The sequence below is a fragment of the Coregonus lavaretus genome (genome assembly GCF_964263955.1).
Source record: "Coregonus lavaretus genome assembly, chromosome: 4".
In the NCBI taxonomy this organism is placed as follows: Eukaryota; Metazoa; Chordata; class Actinopteri; order Salmoniformes; family Salmonidae; genus Coregonus; species Coregonus lavaretus.
Genome location: NC_139991.1, coordinates 73,534,535 through 73,553,116, shown reverse-complemented (window position 1 = coordinate 73,553,116; position 18,582 = coordinate 73,534,535). Strand labels below are relative to the sequence as shown.

At 42.6% G+C, this 18,582-nt stretch overlaps 1 protein-coding gene across 5 annotated transcripts in view; it reads right to left on the bottom strand.

The window, feature by feature from the left end:
* The window catches only part of ppip5k2 (diphosphoinositol pentakisphosphate kinase 2), an 82,172-nt gene that overhangs the window by 28,235 nt on the left and 35,355 nt on the right, over window positions 1-18,582 (bottom strand). For all 5 annotated transcript variants that reach the window (XM_084160169.1, XM_084160171.1, XM_084160170.1 and 2 more), the window contains 19 exons: window positions 17,558-17,712; window positions 13,158-13,259; window positions 12,219-12,380; window positions 11,445-11,566; window positions 8,890-8,991; window positions 8,507-8,593; window positions 8,305-8,380; window positions 8,097-8,206; window positions 7,923-8,008; window positions 7,647-7,772; window positions 7,389-7,510; window positions 6,625-6,807; window positions 6,112-6,253; window positions 4,479-4,702; window positions 4,013-4,140; window positions 3,770-3,884; window positions 3,396-3,503; window positions 2,541-2,657; window positions 1,746-1,919 (listed from right to left, as the gene is read on the bottom strand). In XM_084160169.1, coding sequence (XP_084016295.1) covers window positions 1,746-1,919; window positions 2,541-2,657; window positions 3,396-3,503; window positions 3,770-3,884; window positions 4,013-4,140; window positions 4,479-4,702; window positions 6,112-6,253; window positions 6,625-6,807; window positions 7,389-7,510; window positions 7,647-7,772; window positions 7,923-8,008; window positions 8,097-8,206; window positions 8,305-8,380; window positions 8,507-8,593; window positions 8,890-8,991; window positions 11,445-11,566; window positions 12,219-12,380; window positions 13,158-13,259; window positions 17,558-17,712 — 2,441 coding nt within the window. The remainder of the gene's footprint in view (window positions 1-1,745; window positions 1,920-2,540; window positions 2,658-3,395; window positions 3,504-3,769; window positions 3,885-4,012; window positions 4,141-4,478; window positions 4,703-6,111; window positions 6,254-6,624; window positions 6,808-7,388; window positions 7,511-7,646; window positions 7,773-7,922; window positions 8,009-8,096; window positions 8,207-8,304; window positions 8,381-8,506; window positions 8,594-8,889; window positions 8,992-11,444; window positions 11,567-12,218; window positions 12,381-13,157; window positions 13,260-17,557; window positions 17,713-18,582) is intronic.

Sequence of the window (18,582 nt, the reverse complement as noted above, 5' to 3'; positions counted from 1 at the left end):
TATAATACTATTAGTCAAAAGACAAACAGCGATAGTTGCTTTTGTAATACATACCCCGACACCCAGCAGTATTACATTTACATTTTAGTAATTTAGCAGACGCTCTTATCCAGAGCGACTTACAGGAGCAATTAGGGTTAAGTGCCTTGCTTAAGGGCACATTGACAGACAATTTCACCTAGTCGGCTCAGGGATTCGAACCAGCGACCTTTCGGTTACTGGCCCAACGCTCTAAACCGCTAGGCTAACTGCCGCCAGGTATTACAATGTAATCAACAATTAGAGTTTAAAATATACTCTTGTTTGAGTTGATTTTAACACTTACACAAGTGTAAAGTGAATGCAACAATAACCAGTGTTGGTCAATATACATTTTCAACTATTTCAAACTCTGTGAAAGTACAGAAAGTGTAATATAAGCTCTGTGTAGTGTGGGACAATATGGACACTGGGTGTTGAATTAACATTTGCAATGTTGCTGTGTAACTGGTGAATTTGAAACATAAGGGTTGTTGTTCGGCAAAAGTGATGGTACACGCTGCTCGCAGAACATTTCTTTGTGATCTGAAGGAGACAAACTGTTAAATATATATTTTGCACTCTTATGCACATGCAAGGTGTAATGTGGTGATGTGACTTAGTGCATTACTGAAGTATGGGCAATGGCGATTAGAGGGTACAGTAAATATGAATTTAGCTAAATACTCAATCCAAGTCCAGCAAATAACTTTGACTTCTAGACCTTTAAAAAAAAAAAATTGTAATAATTTACATTATTACTTATAACCTGAGTGACTGCATCAAGCTGAATGTTATAAAGATATAAAGTGTAGAATGCAGATTATAATATTTTTTATACAAACGTGTTTGTGACCACCACTTCTTGAGATAAAAAAGTGAAAATTGATTAGTTTTTACAACATTTTCAAAGATCAGTAGAAGTTACCATGCACTCACCACACTCACAAACATACAGCAATGTTGTGTGTGTGGGTGGGTGGGTACACATAAATAGATTTCAATGTCACATTCAAAATCAATTCAATATATCAACCTGAATATACAGACATACTAATCATACAATAATCTGTAAATTGCAAGCCAAAGACGTTGAAGATGCAGACCAAAACATCAAGTTGCAAATTCAGGCAACAACCTTCAGAGGTGAGTTTGCTGAAAGTTTCATCGCTAACGTGGCACTTCATTTCTCTCAACGACCAAGGTCCACGCCACTTTTAGAATAGCGAAGTGCGTCCTTTGAGGGAATTTTGTGCGTTCATGCAAAGATGGCCCATCAAAGATACATTTTACAATTGTTACTTGCTCGCGGCTGGGCTATCGAGAGAAATAACGTACTCACACCAGCATTGTTTTGAGACCTTAAAAAAAATCACTCCTTGTTCTAAGTGTAATGGTATATCACTGTAACAAGTAACACAGTAAGCTTAAATTCCAAAAGGTGTCTGGTGACTAGTCATGTGACCCTTTACAGTGCACATCGTTATATTCTGTTGCATAGCTCTGCTGTAAACATACAACACTACACAGTACTAACCCAAATATTCATTCAAGGCAATGACATGCAAGAGCAGTACCACTAACCAGGCATTTTTTTATCACCTACGTAGCTAGCATGTGACTACTGTAGAGTACATCTGTCTTTCCGACTCTAAGCTCTACGCGTATACAGTCCTTCCTGTATACCACCTGTGTGTTCTGAACTGGACCTGAAAGGTGGCACTTACTTCCACAGAGCCAATCTTTTTGGAGCGGGGCAGCGGGCACTTCCTGTTGATGTAGATGGGTTCAGACACCAGGGGCCTGAACATCATTAGGGCTGCTCGGTCCGGCTCGTCCCGCTTGGCGGCGGCCGACTCCTCGTCGTTGTCTTCCTTAGACTTCTTCTTTGATCCCTCGTTCTGGAGATGACAGGGATACAGTTGGTAGAACGTTAAGTATAAGGGAAAGGAAGGTTACAGTCCACTTTAATCATGAGACAAAGAAATACATTATATTTCTGATTTCCCGAGGTCTAGAAAAGACCAGGAATTCCAGATGAATCCGAAAAAAGCACACAATGGAGTTAAAAAAAACAGGGTATAGGCCCATTCATGTTGCGTCTAAGTTTAACTACTTCCTGTCAAGATGTGAGTAAGCCGAATACTAATATTAACTACACAACTCACACTCATAATAAAACACTTTTAACCTCAATAAGCTTTTCTATGATATTTTTCCCCAGTAACTACATCAGCATTCACCATATGCCACCCATAAAAGTGGTTGCACACTTCTACAAAATACATTTACATTACATTTACGTCATTTAGCAGACGCTCTTATCCAGAGCGACTTACAAATAGGTGCATTCACCCTATAGCCAGTGGGATAACCACTTTACAAAATCCTTTTTTTTTTTTTTTTTTTTTTTTAGGGGGGGGGGGTAGAAGGATTGCTTTATCCTATCCCAGGTATTCCTTAAAGACCTTCATTGTATCTAATAACAAACATGGTTTCTTCAGAGACCGGGACCCCCTTACCTCTCGAGAGGCTGGTCTGTAGCCGAACCCAGAGGGTAGGTTCTTGTCGTCCTCACAGCCCTTGGCTCCCGGGCTGAAATGCAGCTCCACGTGGAAGCGCTCCTCAGACGAGGGGTCCTAGAGTAATGATACAATGGTGTGCTGGTGATAATAGGATGGCAGGCAGCCTAGCGTGTGTTGGACCAGTAACCGAAAGGTTGCTAGTTTGAATGCCCGAGCCGACAAGGTGAAAACAATCTGTTGCTGTGCCCTTGAGCAAGGCAATTAACCCTAATTTGCTACAGGGTAGCTGTTGAAAATGGCAGACCCTGGCCGTGACCCCACCCTCCGAGGAGAAGTTGGGATATGCAAAAAAAACATTTCCAATTCACACATACGTATAATACATACTTGTACATGTGTGAAATAGGACAAATATAAGCTCCCACCAAATTATATATATATTTATTTATATATTACTTTCAGGTGTTATCCTCAAAAACATATCACAGAACAGTTAAGAGATGAAAGCGCCTCGTTACCTCTATGACCCATAATACCGAGCGCCAAAACAACCCATTGGCAACATTAGTATGACCATTACGTCTGCCTCAGGTTTCATCCTGAAGTACATCTGTAAATAGACATGAGAGAGATCTATCCTACATCGTCTATGGAAAAAAAACTCCAACAATCCCGCTTACAGTGGCTGTGTGATGACTTGGAAATGAGGGTGTTGGTAATAAATGAGGGTGTTGGTAATAAATGAGGGTGTTGGTAATAAATAGGGTGTTGGCTGGTATCAGCACCTATCACTTCTGGGTGCTAGTTAATATAACCAACAACCCACAGGCATAGACTTGGACCTTACAGTACCTTGTTAGGGTCCTCGTAAAGCATGATTACAATCTGTGTCATGTAGTTGAGCTCGCTGACCACCTTGAGGTACTCCATGGCCCTCTTCCATTGGTCATCTTTGGTCTCCTGGGATATGAGCAACAGTTAAACATGGGATTCAGACATATTTAAAGCCATATTAAAAGAGCATTTTCTGGTTAAAATGCGGTTACATTTGGTAGACAAAAATAGAATATGACTGTAAAAAAAAAAACGTGACATATCATACTAATACATATATGCACTATACATTAATGTTTGGTGGATTCTAATGGCCTTTAAACTGGTTAAATCAATACAACGCAAAAATGTAACAGTATGGAAGTTCAGGACCAATGTTAGAGAGGACTCACGTCACAGAAGGCTCCGTAGCGGAGGATGGAGAGCAGGGAGTGCACGTGGCTCTCACTGGTGAAGTACAGCCTGGTCCTGACATGGCGCTCCGGGGACATCACCCCACGGGAGTACCTGGACAACACACATGGCAGAACTGCAATTGTATTTCATAGGGAGACCAATACGGATACTGCTCTGAGGACGCTGACTCCACGTGTTAAGAGAAATGGAGATGGGGTGTGTGTGTGTGTGTGTCTTACACAGGGTGCAGTTTGTTGACGGTGTCGTCGTCCTGTGTCCTCTGCAGGTCGGAGCGGATCTTGCGAATGAGGGGGGTGCAGTAGCCCTTGGCGATATCCAGCTTCTCAGGTTGAGCGATACCATACTCCTGATGGGACAGGGGTGCAAAAAAGATACCATGTTTTTAGAACATCGCCATTTCAACAAGAGCATAACATTCTGGCCACTAAAACAAATGTCCCTTTAATCAAACAACGATTACTAGTCTATCTGGTGACACTATAAGATATGTAAGCTGTATATCTATAAGGAGAATGTAATAGGGGCTGCCCACCCTAAATGCTTCGATCACTCCAAACTTCACCACGATGTACGGTGAGTATACTGGTCCTGTACGTCTGCTGTGCATCACTGTAAAGTCTTTGTGAAATGGCGGCAGCTACATAAACGCTAATCGTAAAATCTTTGCTCCAAACCCGAACATACCTGTGGAATGACGATGTCGGCCAGGGCCTTGGACAGGCGGTAGATCTCCATGGTGTTGGTCAGGTTGAGGGAGCTGTTGTGCTGGACGTCGTACTTGATGCAGTCGTAGATGTCGGGGATCTTGCTGATGTTGTAGCGACCGTTCTTCATCCGGAAGTCTTTCTCCAGTTTGGCCCAGCGCCGCAGCATCAGGTCCAGGGTCTCGCTGTGGTACAGCTGGATGTCTAGAAAGTAGTGTTTTCAAATGTACATTACGTTATACTATAGGTGCAGGACAAAAAGTTATGACTTTATTTATTTTATTTTTTATTTTTTTTACTGTTAAAAGTCATACAAATACTGCAACTACCACATTTAGTGACATTTTGCCCAAAACATAATTCAAATGTAGTCAAAAATAAAATGTAACAATTTTTGTATGGAGGGAATTATATTGTGTCTTTCATTATATAGCGTCTTTCATTCATATTGCAATAACTTACAGACATCGTGGTAAAATATGGTGCAAATTAGGTATGAGGAATGTCAAATAATGAATAAGAAAACAGTCAAAACTATTTTATTTAGTAACTGTGATTATCAGTGTAATCTACTTTCATCTGGTACATACATTTCACTGAGTATATGTTGCATTAACATTCATGTGTCATCATTACCAATGATTTATATAAACCCTGTACTGCTGATGTATTTGCCAATGAGAGGCTTTGAAGCCACTGGTCGGCCATCTTGTCACTCCCCAGTAGGTGCAGTCCTCCATAGGAATGAATGGAATTCCACAGTATTTCAAGGACTAATTGACATGTTTTTAAGTATGTTTTTGGTGTAGTGGTGACAGTAACATTAACTTTCAAAAAGTTATGCTTTAACAGATTTGTTTTATATATTTTGTGTCTACAAAATGTCTACATTTGTTTAGCACACATAATATAATGTAAATGTATGCATTAAGGTGTCTGTCATTTAATAAATGTGGCAAAAACAAATGTAGACATTAATAAATGCATTTCTATAGCTTACAAAATATTTTTTACAACGGTGTGGGAGTACCAAGATGGAGGTGCAGTGTCTTCAAAACAGCGCCCCCTACCAGTCATCTAGTATATACACACATCATTAGTCATTACATTGTTGTCTTTTAATTTCATCAAGGTCACGTGACGACCGAAACATCATATACATTTAGTCAAAATACAGTGACTGACAACCCATTTTTTCTATGGAGGGGGTGTTATGGTTTTCATTCATACTCAGTGAGTGGGATGCGCCTTAGAATCCAAACCAGATATAATCAAGGTCTCCATTTCCTCATCCATCACTAACCTCACATTAAAGCCCCTTGTTGCTCCAAATCAGAGCTCTGGCTTTCAATTCAAGCCATCGACTCAGTGACCCACGATAACCCTTCTGACAGAGAGACCTGTGACCACACTTAATGATGGATCTTAAAATGGGGTTTCAGAGCAAAGTTTGGGGGAGCATCCCAAATGGTACCTTATTCCCTACAGTGCCCTGTGGGCCCTGGTCTAAGGTGGTGCACTAAAAAGGGTATAGTGTGCCATTTGGAACGCAGCCCAGGAGTTCATTCCTTTCAATGGGGATCTTTGCTGGAGATGTGAACCGGAGTGTTTACCAGCTGACTTGGGCTCCTCCATCCTCTGTCTGATCTGCAGAGTGAGGCTCTGGATTAGGGCGTACACCTTGTCACACGTCTTCACCGGGTTCTTGATCATCTGCATGGACTTGATCAAGGAGGAGCTGGTGGTGGGTGCCAGCTGGGAACAGAAAGACAAATACTATGAGCACTAGGAAGGGAGGAAATATTAGGGATGGTGCAGACAAAAATCACACTGACATTGAAGGACCCACAGTCAGAGACAGTATTTTACACATCTCTGAGCCATGTCAGCGTACGCATCCTGCTTGGACTCTTTCATTAGGACTAGGAAAAAAATGGGACATTGGACGTTTTCAGAAAGAATCTTTCAGCGAGAATCTATTTACAACAGTAGACCATCTACTTATAATGATCAAACGCCAACGTATATTTTGTCACCGAGTGGCTTTCTCCACAGCCCATATCAGTCACAATAGTCACAGACCAAATGGATAGGACAGAACTTAGGCTGCATCATTTAGTCCCAACCTTCTCGTAATCTTCGGCGGTGAAGTCTCTGTCTCTCTGCAGGATCTCGTGGAGGCGGGCCTTGACGCGCTGCTGGCAGCTGCTGAGAGAGTCGCTGTCGCTGTCCAGTAGCCCGTTCATGTTGGCACTCTTCACCATCTGCACCAGGATTGGCGTCAGCTCGCCCTCCAGTGCCAGCAGACCCTAAATGGATGCCACCAGATATATTTACATTGACATTTTAGTCATTTAGCAGACGCTGGAGCGACTTACAGGAGCAATTAGGGTTAAGTGCCTTGCTCAAGGGCAGAACGACAGATTTTCACCCAGCCGGCTTGGGGATTCAAACCTTTCGGTTACTGGCCCAACGCTCTTAACCACTAAGCTATGTATTATAACTTGACTGACTGACTAACGGGACAAGACAACATTCTTAAAAATACATTTCACTCCAAAAAATAATGCGTGTCAGATGTTTTTCTTTAGACCTCAAAAGTAGACTAATTTTGAGATACATCCACATTTCAGATCATCTGTTGAGTAGATCCAGATATGCCTCAATCCAAAATTAAATGGAAACGGTAAGTGCCATTAGATTTCCAGATTTTATTCTGTGATGATATTTTCCATTCATTTGGGGTAGAGGCAAACAGCTGGATCGGCTCAACCAATGGTATGGGACATGGATTTATCTTGACAATAGACTTGTTTTTTGGTCTGAAAACATCTGACCAACTTTCATTTTGGAGTGAAATGTCTCTAAAAACCTGCACGGTCAGACAGACCTTAGCGAAGGCAGCGGCGGTCATCTGAACACGTCCCTCGTCGGAGGCGTAGATCTTCAGGTCGTGTCTGTAGGTGCTGTGGAGACGCAGCAGGCCACACCCTGGGAACCCTGCGTAGTCGCCTGGAAAATACCAAATCAGCTTTGACACGTCAGTGTGCGTCTGTGAGGACGTCCACTGCTTTAACATTTAGGTGTTGAGTGGATAGACGTTGTTACCTTGTCTATAAAATGGTGAGTGGAGGATAGTGGTTGTTACCTTGTCCTCCAGGGTACATACAGCGGAAGGCCCTCCCCAGCTCCTCAGCCTGTACCCTGCCTGCCGGGGTCAGCTCCCCGCCCCACTTCAACACCAGCAGCAGAGAGGGGTCATCCCTACGCACGTCTATAGGGCACAGCAACCACAGACAACACGGAGAGATACACACATAATGAGCCAGTAAATCACAGGAGAACCACACACACACACACACAATCAGTTCATAGACTAGAGAGAACATTTGATATAAAGGCCACATGATAGAACAAATCCTACCTTCTTCCTCACTGGATGTTTTGGGGCACCCATGTGGAAGGTAGGTCATCTGAACCTTGCGATTGATGCCAGAAAAATGCCCATACCTAAAGCAAAACACCAAAACACATTTTGTTGTAAGAGCAGTTTGTTAAATCCAATATTAAATAGTTGGGAATGTGCAGTAACGTATACATTTCAAGGACTGTTTTCAGTTGTTCAAGTTTTGCTTTAGATTCTTCGATTTCGGAATCGTTGTTCTGTCCGATTTCGACCAGGAGTTGTCTGGCGATATCAAGGACTTCCTGGATTTGGAAATAAACAAATGAGATGCAGGTAAGTTGTACTGTCCAACACATGATGAAGCTACAACGTGAAAGGGACACAAATAGGTATTATTTACCTGTAATTGCTTTGGCTTTTTCAACTTTAGTTTTTTGTTTTTGTACCCGCCACATTTTTCAAATAGATCAAAAAACCTAAAAGAGGCGATACATTACAGTGATGAAAACATTCCATTTACCAATACTGAAGCACCATTTTAACAGTACTGTAGTTTGATAGTAGCCCTGTACACATTGACTGTGTGAACAGGTGTCATGTACCTCTGGTGCCGAACCTCCATTTTCATTTTCTGTTTGGGAGTTCTGTCGCCATGACGAATCACAGCGATAACACACCGTAGCTCCATCCTGAGTTAAGAGTGTCAACAGTTAAGAATATCAACTTACCTTATGAGCGGAGTTTAGCCACTTTCTATGCATTGCTGGCTAAATCCTATTGAGATGTGCGCTTATCTTTTCGCTTCATTTAAAATGTATGCAATTATGTCAAAGGAGGATATTGTAGGAACATTTGAGTTACGCGCATGAAAGTCAAGTTGGGGCCTAAAAGTGCACCAATTTACGGCAATATACGGCTACATTTGCTATGGCTAAACAGCTATATCCACTATGAATGCATCATCAAAATGTGTGTAAGTACGCACATGGTTCCAGAGGTGGTGGGGACGATGGGGATATCTTCAGCCTCCAGAGGTATGGACCATGGGATAGAAAACTGGGGAGCCAGCTCTCTCATGATGATGTTTCTACAGAAGTATGAAAAAATAATAATAATAATAGGAAAAAAAAATGTATGCACTCACTAACTGTAAGTCGCTCTGGATAAGAGTGTCTGCTAAAATGACTAAAATGTAAAATGTAAGTTCAAGGACAAAGCACTTTGGTAACTACTTGAAGCTGCTTTTTATTAAGTGATGTATTGGGTTTTATTAGTGCTGCATTGCCTAATACATATATTCATCTTAAATAGGCTGTTTATGACCATTGTGAATCTGTATAATAGGGATGTGAATCTTTCCCTTTCCAGACGATTCGATACGGGAATAGATCTAGATACATGGGCTCCGATATGATACAGGAATGATACGTTTTAGTTTGAAACGAATCGATGCGATTTGTTCGATGCACTATAACATTTGTTGCATAAACACATTAATATTCCATTCTAAATTAAAATCTGCAAAAACAAATGATTTTCAACCGTTTGGAAGTTTTTAGTGAGATTCTTTTATCCTCCCGATTTGGCCATGCAGTGCACCTCGCAAAGTGATTGCAGTCTTCGTTATGAAATTATTAACTTGACCTTGTAATATAAAAAAATTACCATATACACTGATTGTTTAAAGCAAAACTACCAAAACTATTGCCAATGGTGAACCTGAACAATCCAAATAACATCTATTGCTGGCCCCATTCCGTAGCTAGCCTATACAGCCAGAGATGAGAGTTGTTTCCGATAGCTTACTTTTATTCTGGTAAAACCATTTTCAACAGCGCATAGATAACAATAACCTGGTAAATAAATACAGTGGGGGGAAAAAAAGTATTTAGTCAGCCACCAATTGTGCAAGTTCTCCCACTTAAAAAGATGAGAGAGGCCTGTAATTTTCATCATAGGTACACGTCAACTATGACAGACAAACTGAGAAGAAAAAAAAAAATCAGCGGAAACATTTCAATCGGGGACCGATTGTGTAATAAAGCACAAGAGCTTGTGATATACAGTGAACAATATCTTTCCTTATATAGTTTCATAATACTCAAACTCCATCCTGTCTATAAAGCAATAGAAAAACAATGAAGCTCCAGCACACTAATGATCCAAGCTTCTCCACAAACTTTTGAATGGATCTCACAGCCAATGGTTCGGTCCATAGACCTTCTTCAGTGTTTTTTTATAAGGCAACATAAGACATCATATGAAGCATCTATAACTAAAGTATTACTGAACCTATTTAATTCATTTACATTTTACATTTACTTATCCAGAGCGACGTACAGTTCAGTGAGTGCATACATTTTTTCATACTGGCCCCCCGTGGGGAAACGAACCCACAACCCTGGCGTTGCAAGCGCCATGCTCTACCAACTGAGCTACAGGGGACTTAAATACAACGCAGTTTTAAAAATACATACTTAAATGGAAGTATATTTTCTGCATTTAGGAGTTGGGGAGTTGTGGGGTTAACGAATTGAAAACAAAACACCTATTGACTATTATCAGATTTTGCTGTTAGATAATGGACGTTTAAAGTGATGCTCCAGAGATTTTGTATAATTTCAGCCAGTAGTTTTGAAGGTAGTGCTCATGAGCCAAAACGGGTCCCCGAAAATGGTGCACTACGTCATCCATTTTGCATGATATGTTACACGTGTTTTTATTTAGAAAATGTTTTTTTTTTGCAATACAATATGTTACGAATTTGTAAGTGCTTAAGATCCCGGGCTGAATCTTTAATGCAGAATGAGTTTCAATGTACATCACTCAGTTCCTTTTCTCTGTCTTTGTAGTTCCTGATCAACCGAGAGGGCCAGGTTATGAAGAGATATGGACCAATGGATGATCCCAGCGTAAGTCAATGACTGTAATTACAGCACAGGCCTATGATGGGCTCACTGACATGTCCATGTTATGTAGCAGCACTCAGCCATATCCTCAGGCCTTGCCTGGAATAACCCTCTCTATCATTCTGCCTTGTGACTTTGCCACTGAAATGATGCATTATCCACCATTTATAAATGCTTCCTGGAAACCTTGTTATGTGATCACAACCCCGTAAAATTGGCAGTAATGGCAGGGGGGGGTGCAGCAATCCTCTATCAAGCACACAGAACATTTGAATATTTACATTTAAGTCATTTAGCAGACGCTCTTATCCATAGCGACTTACAAATTGGTGCATTCAACTTAGGATAGCCAGTGGGACAACCACTCCCTTTTTTTTTTTGGTGGGGGAGGGGGGTAGAAGGATTACTGTTATAGGGCAGGCTTTCTTTAACGGCTGCTCAGATATGGTATATCTCTTATACAGTGTCGCTACTGAACGGGAAATCCAATAGACCACAACTGTCTATAGCTGGCTACTGCCCCAAACAGGTCTTCAAATTATTTATCACGTTTCAAAATGATCATTTGCAAACTGTAAAATGATCAATCTTAGCACAATAAAGATATTTTTTTCAAAATGTGGATTCTGACCCCAGTATTTTTGCACAGTCATCATAGTACTTCATGGAGTTCTTCACGAAGCTGAAGCCATTGACATCGCACACGTACGACTGGCCGTTGGCGCGTAGCAAGTCGAAACCACAGACCGTTTGCTGTCAAGAGAAAGGAGAAGTGAAAATGAGAAAATGCTCCCCACGGTCGGAGCATCCGAGATCTGACATTTAACCTCACCATCTAAAGTTACAAGCATGCCTTTATGGTTCACTGGTAAGGCAGATAAGGGAATTGAAACCTATCGTCACTGAAAAATGTTTATTTTACATCGTATCAAAAAATATTAAATACATTATTTGATTAATCAGATTGAACGCACATTATTGGGCCATAATTGAAAACAGACGTAATGTCTTGATATTATTTGATATTTCTGATACTGTGTTGCAATTTAGGCACTAAATTCTATTTAGTCTCTAGGGAACTTGGGTACTTAGGGCACTTCTACTTAGTGTTTCCTAGCATTTACGCCACTCGACTCTCTTTAAACAACCCCAATCACCTTTGCTTGGTCCATTCAACAGGGCTGTCCACCTTAATCAAGCCAGTCTTGGGATAATGAGTCAAGTCCCTGTCTGTGTCCCAAATGGCACCCTATTCCTTAGATAGTACACCACTTTGGACAAGAGGGTCATAGGGCTCTGTTCCAAAGTAGTGCACTATGTAAGGAATAGCTTGCCATTTGGGACGCAGAAACACAGTCTTGGCCTAGCTTAAGGTCATGGTTGCTAGTGTGTTGTCCCTGGTTACCTTGAAGGCCAGACAGACCTTCCAGGCGATGAGCTTCTCGCGGGCGTTGAGGATGACAGGGTAGCGCACCTCCTTGCCCTCACTGTCCCGCTCCACCTTGCCGTCCAGGGCCGGGGACTTCCTGGCCTCCGCGTGGGCGTAGTCAGGCCCCACTGTGTACACCTAGGGACCAAACCCACCCCACCCACAGACACCACCCCACCCACAGACACCACCACCCCCCCCCACCCACAGACACCACCCCCCCCCACGCACAAAAGTATGGTTGTTACCTATCCAGCGTTTTTATATAATAAAATAAGTATTTTTCTATTCCACTTCCATTGTTCTCTGAGAGTAGGGCTCTGGTCAAAAGGAGTGCACTATATAGGGAATAGGGTGCAATTTGGTACGCAACCTCACTGTGGTGCTCAAAGCAAAGGACACAGTGTGAAATACTGAATCTAGTGGCCTCACCGTCCTCGTCGTTTTTCAGCTGTGTAACTAAAAGCTGGTGCCTGATCGTACAAAGTAAATATAATTAGCATTTTTAGCTGCCCTATTTCAGCTGGTCCCAGAGAGTAAATATAGCTTGTGTCCCAAGTGGCACCCTATGGCCCTAAGCCATTTGGAACGTAGAAATAATATGCGGTTTTAGCTAGATCCCTTTTCAGCTGAGCCAATGAGATAAATATAATGATATATATACTGCTGGGTTGGAGCTCTCCTATTTCGTCTGACTCTGCAATCTGGATTTGCACAGTCACTCTCCCCCCCTCATCTTTGTAACCGAGACAGTCTTCCGCGAGGCACAACACATAAATCCTACATAACACATCAATTCTATTATGTTGTGCTTTGAAGCAAATAGACTCTAAAACGGAAGTAGAATGGAAAACACTGAAGTAAATACATTTAACACTTGTTTAACACAAACAGCTGTTGGCTAATGGGACGTACCTTTACATCTGTTCCATCCGTTGGCATGAACTCTTCATAAATGTAGGATCCAGTTTTTCGCACATTACTCTCGGGCGAATAAACACTACTTCTGCTTCCAATCTAGAGGGAAGATCAGGAGGAGAGAAATTACATGGTATTAGTGGCTTGTACAGTCTCTAGAAAGCCTTGCATGGTATTAGTGGCTTGTACAGTCTCTAGCTAGCCTTGCATGGTATTAGTGGCTTGTACAGTCTCTAGCTAGCCTTGCATGGTATTAGTGGCTTGTACAGTCTCTAGAAAGCCTTGCATGGTATTAGTGGCTTGTACAGTCTCCAGCCAGCCTTGCATGGTATTAGTGGCTTGTACAGTCTCTAGAAAGCCTTGCATGGTATTAGTGGCTTGTACAGTCTCTAGAAAGCCTTGCATGGTATTAGTGGCTTGTACAGTCTCTAGAAAGCCTTGCATGGTATTAGTGGCTTGTACAGTCTCTAGAAAGCCTTGCATGGTATTAGTGGCTTGTACAGTCTCTAGAAAGCCTTGCATGGTATTAGTGGCTTGTACAGTCTCTAGAAAGCCTTGCATGGTATTAGTGGCTTGTACAGTCTCTAGAAAGCCTTGCATGGTATTAGTGGCTTGTACAGTCTCTAGAAAGCCTTGCATGGTATTAGTGGCTTGTACAGTCTCTAGAAAGCCTTGCATGGTATTAGTGGCTTGTACAGTCTCTAGAAAGCCTTGCATGGTATTAGTGGCTTGTACAGTCTCTAGCTAGCCTTGTATGGTATTAGTGGCTTGTACAGTCTCTAGAAAGCCTTGCATGGTATTAGTGGCTTGTACAGTCTCTAGAAAGCCTTGCATGGTATTAGTGGCTTGTACAGTCTCTAGCTAGCCTTGCATGGTATTAGTGGCTTGTACAGTCTCTAGAAAGCCTTGCATGGTATTAGTGGCTTGTACAGTCTCTAGAAAGCCTTGCATGGTATTAGTGGCTTGTACAGTCTCTAGCTAGCCTTGCATGGTATTAGTGGCTTGTACAGTCTCTAGAAAGCCTTGCATGGTATTAGTGGCTTGTACAGTCTCTAGAAAGCCTTGCATGGTATTAGTGGCTTGTACAGTCTCTAGAAAGCCTTGCATGGTATTAGTGGCTTGTACAGTCTCTAGAAAGCCTTGCATGGTATTAGTGGCTTGTACAGTCTCTAGCTAGCCTTGCATGGTATTAGTGGCTTGTACAGTCTCTAGCTAGCCTTGCATGGTATTAGTGGCTTGTACAGTCTCTAGCTAGCCTTGCATGGTATTAGTGGCTTGTACAGTCTCTAGCTAGCCTTGCATGGTATTAGTGGCTTGTACAGTCTCTAGCTAGCCTTGCATGGTATTAGTGGCTTGTACAGGCTCCAGCAGCCTCCAGCTAGCATTACATGGTTTTAGGGGCTAATACTGCAGAGATTCTGCTAGAGCACTGAGTTATGAATAGTGCCCAGTTTCTGCTGATCACATGATCTGACCAGGAAATACTCCTGGCATTAGTTAGGAATGTTGACGGCTAAGTGTGTGTGTGTGTGTGTGTGTGAGTGAGTGGGTATGTATACTACATTCCAAAATCATGGGCATTAATATGGAGTTGGTCCCCCCTTTGCTGCTATAACAGCCTCCACTCTTCTGGGAAGGCTTTCCACTAGATGTTGGAACATTTCTGCAGGGACTTGCTTCCATCCAGCCACAAGAGCATTAGTGAGGTCAGGCACTGATGTTGGGCGATTAGGCCAGGCTCACAGTCGGCGTTCCAATTCATCCCAAAGGTGTTCGATGGGATTGAGGTCAGGGCCAGTCAAGTTCTTCCACACCGATCTCAACAAACCATTTCTGTATGGACCTCGCTTTGTGCATGGGGTTATTGTCATGCTGAAACAGGAAAGGGCCTTCCCCAAACTGTTGCCACAAAGTTTGAAGCACAGAATCATCTAGAATGTAATTGTATGCTGTAGCGTTAAGATTTCCCTTCACTGGAACTAAGGGGCCTAGCCGGAAAAACAGCCCCAGACCATTATTCCTCCTCCACCAAACTTTACAGTTGGTACTATGCATTGGGGCAGGTGGCGCTCACCTGGCATCCGCCAAACCCAGATTCGTCCGTCGGACTGCCAGACGGTAAAGCGTGATTCATCACTCCAGAGAACCAGTTTCTACTGCTCCAGAGTCCAATAGCGGCGAGCTTTACGCCACTCCAGCCGACGCTTGTCATTGCGCATAGTGATTTTAGGCTTGTGTGCGGCTGCTGGGCCATGGAAACCCATTTCATGAAGCTCCTGACGAACAGTTCTCGTGCTGAAGTTGCATCCAGAGGCAGTTTGGAACTCAGTAGTGAGTGTTGCAACCGAGGACAGACGATTTTTACGCGCTACACGCTTCAGCACTCGCCGATCCCGTTCTGTAAGCTTGTGTGGCCTACCACTTCGCGGCTGAGCCATTGTTCCTCCTAGACGTTTCCACTTCACAATAACAGCACTTAGTTGACTGGGGCAGCTCTAGCAGGGCAGAAATACAGTTGAAGTCGGAAGTTTACATACACTTAGGTTGGAGTCATTAAACTCGTTTTTCAACCACTCCACAAATGTCTTGTTAACAAACTATAGTTTTGGCAAGTCGGTTAGGACATCTACTTTGTGCATGACAAGTAATTTTTCCAAAAATTGTTTACAGACAGATTATTTCACTTATAATTCACTGTATCACAATTCCAGTGGGTCAGAAGTTTACATACACTAAGTTGACTGTGCCTTTAAACAGCTTCCAGAAAAGGATGTCATGGCTTTAGAAGCTTCTGATAGGCTAATTGACATCATTTGAGTCAATTGGAGGTGTACCTGTGGATGTATTTCAAGGCCTACCTTCAAACTCAGTGCCTCTTTGCTTGACATCATGGGAAAATCAAAAGAAATCAGCCAAGACCTCAGAAAAACAATTGTAGACCTCCACAAGTCTGGTTCATCCTTGGGAGCAATTTCCAAACGCCTGAAGGTACCACGTTCATATGTACAAACAATAATACGCAAGTCTAAACACCATGGGACCACGCAGCCGTCATACCGCTCAGGAAGGAGACGCGTTCTGTCTCCTAGAGATGAACGTACTTTGGTGTGAAAAGTGCAAATCAATCCCAGAACAACAGCAAAGGACCTTCTGAAGATGCTGGAGGAAACAGGTACATAATTATCTATATCCACAGTAAAACGAGTCCTATATCGACATAACCTGAAAGGCCACTCAGCAAGGAAGAAGCCACTGCTCCAAAACCGCCATAAAAAAGCCAGACTACGGTTTGCAACTGCACATGGGGACAAAGATTGTACTTTTTGGAGAAATGTCCTCTGGTCTGATCAAACAAAAATAGAACTGTTTAGCCATAATGACTATCGTTATGTTTGGAGGAAAAAGGGGGTGCTTGCAAGCCGAAGAACACCATACCAACCGTGAAGCACGGGGGTGGCAGCATCATGCTGTGGGGGTGCTTCTCTGCAGGAGGGACTGGTGCACTTCACAAAATAGATGGCATCATGAGGAAGGAAAATTATGTGGATATTTTGAAGCAACAACTCAAGACATCAGTCAGGAAGTTAAAGCTTGGTCGCAAATGGGTCTTCCAAATGGACAATGACCCCAAGCATACTTCCAAAGTTGTGGCAAAATGGCTTAAGGACAACAAAGTCAAGGTATTGGAGTGGCCATCACAAAGCCCTGACCTCAATCCTATAGAAAATGTGTGGGCAGAACTGAAAAAGCGTGTGCGAGCAAGGAGGCCTACAAACCTGACTCAGTTACACCAGCTCTGTCAGGAGGAATGGGCCAAAATTTACCCAACTTATTGTGGGAAGCTTGTGGAAGGATACCTGAAACATTTGACCCATGTTAAACAATTTAAAGGCAATGCTACCAAATACTAATTGAGTGTATGTAAACTTCTGACCCACTGGGAATGTGATGAAAGAAATAAAATTGAAATAAATAATTCTCTCTACTATTATTCTGACATTTCACATTCTTAAAATAAAGTGGTGATCCTAACTGACCCAAGACAGGGAATTTTTACTAGGATTAAATATCAGGAATTGTGAAAAACTGAGTTTAAATGTATTTGGCTAAGGTGTATGTAAACTTCCGACTTCAACTTGTTGGAAAAGTGGCATCCTATGACTGTGCCACATTGAAAGTCACTGAGCTCTTCAGTAAGGCCATTCTACTGCTAATGTTTGACTATGGAGATTGCATGGCTGTGTGCTCGATTTTATACACCTGTCAGCAACGGGTGTGGCTGAAATTGCCGAATCCACTAAATTTGAACGGGTGTCCACATACTTATAGTGTATGTATGTACGGATGGATGGATGTCTTGATCTTGTGTGCGCCTGCGTGCATGCATGCATCCTAACCTTGCGGAAGAGCCTCTGGCTGCCCCCTCCGGCCGACGTGGGGTAATAGATGTAGACGTTGTGGTCCTCGGCGCTCACAGGCTTCTCCACAAAGGGCTTCTGGAACACTTCACCGTTCACCTCCACGTGGTCCTCCCCCTCTACCAGGTTACACTCTGGACAGAGATGGCACATACAACTGGTTACCTATGGGATTAGCAGGCCTTGATCTCCATTCAGACCCCTTAGCAGCAGGTCTTTACGTACAGCAGTGGTCACTAACCCTGGTCAGCCATTTAATAGTCCAGCACGAAACCAACAAATTCTGTAGCCTGGTCCCAGATATGTTTGTGCTGTTGTTATTACTACGGTGTTACAACGGTGTCTGCATCACAGAATAGTCGTTACCATAGCCTCCTTCACCCCCTGCCATTCAAATAACAATTGCATCATTGTCATCCACTCTCCGTTCAAATCAGGTGATAGAATCCGTCTAAAATTCCATAAGGAGTTGGCAAGAGAGCAGAAACAAACTAGCAATTCTGCACACCCGGTAAATATCTAAAACCAGAGTTGACGACCTCTGACATGGAGAGTATTTTAGACGGATTCAATCACCTGATTTGAACGGAGAGTGGATGAGAATGATTATTTGAATAGCGGGTGGAAAAAAAGAGACTATTCTGTGACGCAGACACCGTAGTAACGGAGATAAGAGAGAAACAGATGCAAAAAAGAGATAGAAAATGGACAAAAACTAAACCGTTCTGGGATAACCTGACAGTGCAAAGGCCTCTTGCGCTGCAGCAGAATGAGAATTTCATACATTTGAGCTTTTCTCCCTTTATAATCTCACTTTATCCAACAGAAAGGGCAAATCTAATCTTCTTATGCCAGGGCAGTGTTTCCTATAGGATTTCTGTTCAGCAGCGGTGGCAAAGTTAATGTGTGTGTGGGGGTGGGGGCTCCAGGGACGTGCACCCCTGTGATATGTTTTGGGGTAGAACGACTGAGAGGGTCACTTCTGTTGACTTTTTTAAAAATAA